The sequence below is a fragment of the Palaemon carinicauda genome, chromosome 32 (genome assembly GCF_036898095.1).
Source record: "Palaemon carinicauda isolate YSFRI2023 chromosome 32, ASM3689809v2, whole genome shotgun sequence".
In the NCBI taxonomy this organism is placed as follows: Eukaryota; Metazoa; Arthropoda; class Malacostraca; order Decapoda; family Palaemonidae; genus Palaemon; species Palaemon carinicauda.
The window spans coordinates 29,128,238-29,133,237 of record NC_090756.1 but is presented as its reverse complement, the minus strand read 5'-3'; the positions used below and the strand labels follow the sequence as shown (position 1 = coordinate 29,133,237).

The 5,000-nt window shown below is 29.5% G+C and overlaps 1 protein-coding gene across 1 annotated transcript in view; it reads left to right on the top strand.

Moving 5' to 3' along the window:
• The window catches only part of LOC137625560 (uncharacterized), a 52,509-nt gene that overhangs the window by 46,631 nt on the left and 878 nt on the right, over positions 1 to 5,000 (top strand). Inside the window, exon 4 of the mRNA XM_068356471.1 lies at positions 1,360 to 2,442. Within this exon, the coding sequence (XP_068212572.1) occupies positions 1,360 to 2,442 (1,083 nt within the window). The remainder of the gene's footprint in view (positions 1 to 1,359; positions 2,443 to 5,000) is intronic.

Here is a 5,000-nt window from a genome sequence, read left to right as displayed (position 1 = left end):
TTTTTATATTGCACTTCATTTAACGAAGTACAGTAGCAAATTGTTTTTTTTTTTTTTATTTTGGTAATCAGCTGATGACTCGCTAACCCACTTCCACAAGTAAACATGCCAACTGGGGGTCTCGTAGCAGACGACACTATGACATATTTGTTGTTTATTGGGTATATATCTATTTTATTATATTTTTTTGATATTTTGTAATAAAGCAATATATTGATAATGACTTTGTTGCCTTAGTTCCGAAATAATACAAACAGACAGTTGTTGATTACGTCCTTGGAAAAAAAACTTCTGTTAGTTGAGTGCAGTATTACCAAGTTGGCAGAAAAGTAACTAGACCCAGAATCACATAAACAGTAGCGAAAGTATTCCACTTAAAAGAATTTATAGATTTCTATAATTAATAACAAAATTTTGTGTGAAAATTTAAAGGGTATATGAGGAATTTTGAAACTATTACTAGAACTTTACATCTTTACCAAATTTTTTAAAGAACTTTTGGCAATACTGCTTTCATCATGTAAACAACACTTGAACGCCAAGCACTATGAATAAACATGTAGTTTTGGTGGAAACTATGACTGGCTTCGTTGTTTCTTATAAGAATATGTAATAGAGTTGGGATCATCGACATATAGCTAATAGATATTAACTAGAGCATTTCATAATGCGCCCAAAATAAGAAAAGTTACTGTGCCAGCAATCAATAATCATGCTGGAATCGCTGACCATGGATTTCAAAGTATTCAAAATCGTAATTTTTTTTTTTTTTTTTTTTTTCTAAAACTGCCTTGCTAATTTAAGGGTGCGTCTTACCACTTGTAGCGTCTTATCACACGGGAAATACGGGTAATTAACAATTTGCCGGAAGAAAAGTCTGTTTAATCAGAGTGAGTTTGATGTTAAGTGGAAGCAAATCTGAAATATAAACTAGAATTAATATAAGTGGATTTGAGTCGAGAGCGACTTATGGTGAAGTTGAAAGTAAAGGTGTCTGGTTTTAGTTCTAGTTTCATCAGAATAGATGCTCGCCAGAACGTCAGTCGGGCAAGCCCAACCCCATAAGGTGGTGCACAAGCACAGCAGTGGCCTCTCAAGTAAACAGTTTAAACACACGGTCTTGGCCTTTGATCGATCTGCTGCCATGCATGTTGTTACTAGTATTTTTTATTTAGACAAAAAAAAACAGATCTACAACAATAAGGTTGGCAAAGCTAATGCTATCTATGCATTGCATGGGGTTGAAAAATGACGTAATAAGTGAATGGAAAAACAATAACGCTGTTTAAGCAATTTAATTTAAAATTTCAGTTGTGTTTATAAATCTGACAATCTCCGTATTTTCAAAATTATTTCAAGATTCTAATCAGCGGTGATTTCAGTAATTCCAATAACATCAATTCCAATGGCACCAGTTCCAATAGCAGCAATTCTAATAGCACACATTATAATAGCAGCCATTATAATAGCACAAATTATAATAGCAGCAATTCTAATAGTACAAATTATGATAGCAGCCATTCTAATAGCATATATTATGATAGCAGCCATTCTAATACCACATATCATGATAGCAGCCATTCTAATAGCATATATCATGATAGCAGCCATTCTAATAGCACAAATTATGATAGCAGCCATTCTAATAGCAAATATTATGATAGTAGCCATTCTAATAGCACAAATTATGATAGCAGCCATTCTAATAGCACATATTATGATAGCAGCTGTTCTAATAGCACAAATTATGATAGTAGCCATTCTAATAGCACAAATTATGATAGCACCCATTCTAATAGCACAAATTATGATAGCAGCAATTCTAATAGCACAAATTATGATAGCAGCCATTCTAATAGCACATATTATGATAGCAGCCATTCTAATAGCACAAATTATGATAGCAGCCATTCTAATAGCACATATTATGATAGCAGCCATTCTAATAGCACAAATTATGATAGCAGCCATTCTAATAGCACATATCATGATAGCAGCCATTCTAATAGCACATATCATGATAGCAGCCATTCTAATAGCACAAATTATGATAGCAGCCATTCTAATAGCACATATTATGATAGCAGCCATTCTAATAGCACAAATTATTATAGCAGCCATTCTAATAGCACATATTATGATAGCAGCCCTTCTAATAGCACAAATTATGATAGCAGCCATTCTAATAGCACAAATTATAATAGCACCCATTCTAATAGCACAAATTATGATAGCAGCAATTCTAATAGCACAAATTATGATAGCAGCCATTCTAATAGCACATATTATGATAGCAGCCATTCTAATAGCACATATTATGATAGCAGCCATTCTAATAACACAAATTATAATAGCACCTATTCTAATAGCACAAATTATGATAGCAGCAATTCTAATAGCACAAATTATGATAGCAGCAATACCAATAACATCAATTTGTCTGTAAGTAAAAAAAATCATTCTAGGATTGAGACAAAGAAAATGACTAAAAAATATGAACCAATAAAATTATAGATTTTATATGATAATAATGACTTTTACCTCATTCAAGAGTACGAAAATGAGTATGCCTAAGACGGGATGAAAAAACTACTTTTTACGACTTCATTTCGAAAACTCGTCATAACAAAATTTTTTTAGAGTTTTAAGTTCATGATGTTGACGTCTAAAAAAAAAAAAATAAGAACATTTCCCAATTGAAGTTGAACTGATACAAGGAAATTACTTCTTCATTTCTGCTACTCACTTTCTGTCGTGAAATAAGAGAAGTTGGTTGTTTACGACCTATTCCGGTAACGTTGGTGGAATTGGGTTGTCAATACTTCCCTTTGTATGACTGACTAGTCCTCGCAAAGATTCCGGGCAAAATAAGCCCCGCCCTCCTATGACGTCATAACCAATGAATTTGTCTCCCCCGTTTGCAACAGTCTCAATATATTCCTTCACAAATTTCAAACTATACTAACTTATAACCACCTTAAAAGTATGTGTTGTGACCGCTGTTATTGCGGGAGACAACATAATTGCCTATGACGTCATCAAGGGGTCGGGCTTATTTGACCCCGAACCTCTGAGACGACTATAGATACTCATGGATGTTAATCTTTAAATATTCATCATGTAGTTTTTGCTATAATTATCAAATATTGCCTTTTCATAGCTTGAATTAATGTCAGATAAAATTTAATTTAACTTTTTTTTATTTCCCTTTTTTTATTCGAAAGAAAATGTCTTGGAATGTAAAGCGGTAAATGAAATGTCCATTAATTGATCAGATATCTATTATATGTTTTATTTATATTGGTATAAAACTGAAATGCTTATAAACTATATCTCCAAATAATGAATCTTTTATTGTATTAATATCCACTTAGGTATCAGTTTAGTTTGAAAAACGTCTTGATTGATGCTTTTTAATTTCCATTTCGCGAGTTGTCAGGTTTCTGAGCTTTTTTTCTGAGGGTTAATATCTGAGCCGTTTCGTCTGACGTTTGATTTCTGAGATTTTTTTTTTCAAATGGATAATATCTGAGCCTTTTATCCGATGATTAATTTCTCATCATTTTTCCTAGAAATAATTTCTAGGCCTTATTTATGGGCCCTATTTCTCAGGGTAGATCTCTGAGCCTTGTTTTCTGATGATTGATTTGTGTGGCTTTTTCTGAGGATTAGTTTCTGAGCCTTTTTTCTGTGGATTAATTTCTGAGCATTTTTTCTGAGGATTAATTTCTGAGCATTTTTATAAAGGTTACCATTTGATTGATTAAAATATGAAATATTAAAAATAAAGATATAATTGATTACAGAGAATGAATGTCATAGTCTGAAAATTAAAGAAGATATTAGAAGATAATGTTAGTCAACAAAAGTGACCCAAAATCTGTTATTTTTTTTTTATAAAAATAAAAATGCTTGATCATCCAAATCATTAAGAAATTAATGATCTGTAAGCAGTAGATTCCAATTAGAAGCATAAGGTTATAACTTTAAGATGATGATGATAATAATAATAATAATAATAATAATAATAATAATAATAATAATAATAATAATAATAATAATAATAATAATAATAATAATAATAATAATAATAATACATAGAATTGATCTTCTCTGAGTTTAATCCTATTTGAATTCTGCTAAACATGAGACTCTTGGTATACGACAAGCGATTTACTCCAGTCTTCGTATTTTATTGATACTTTCAACGAGTGTTTGAGGCTTTATCGAACAATTTATTTTATTTATTTTTTTTTTTTGTTCTTCAAATTTGAGTTTTTTAATATGAAAATTCGTAGGACTCTCTACTATTTAGACTTACAAGTAATTCCTTATAAAGATTGCGTTATTGAGTGGAAGTAAGGTTTGCTGTTTCCAAGGACGTTTGAGATATTGTCTTAGGAATCGACAAAATTACTGTCGACGAAAAAAAAAAAAAAAAATCACAGGAAAATTAAACACAGTTAATTTCCTCTCGACTTTAGCTAATGATATCTAATTTTAATCTGATACAGTGATTTGAGCAAGTTGTCAAATTACAAAATCCTTTCAATATATTTTCTTTAGATTTGCTATTATTACTGCATACGTTAGGTATGTCACAAGACACAATTAAGCTGTTGTGATTTCTCCTATACAATAAAAACATGTGACTGGCTCTCTCTCTCTCTCTCTCTCTCTCTCTCTCTCTCTCTCTCTCTCTCTATATATATATATATATATATATATATATATATATATATATATATATATATATATATATATATGTATATATACATATATATATATATATATATATATATATATATATATATATATATATATATATATATATATATATATATATATATATATATATATATGTATATATACATATATATATATATATATATATATATATATATATATATATATATATATATATATATATATATATATATATATATATATATATGTATATATACATATATATATATATATATATATATATATATATATAT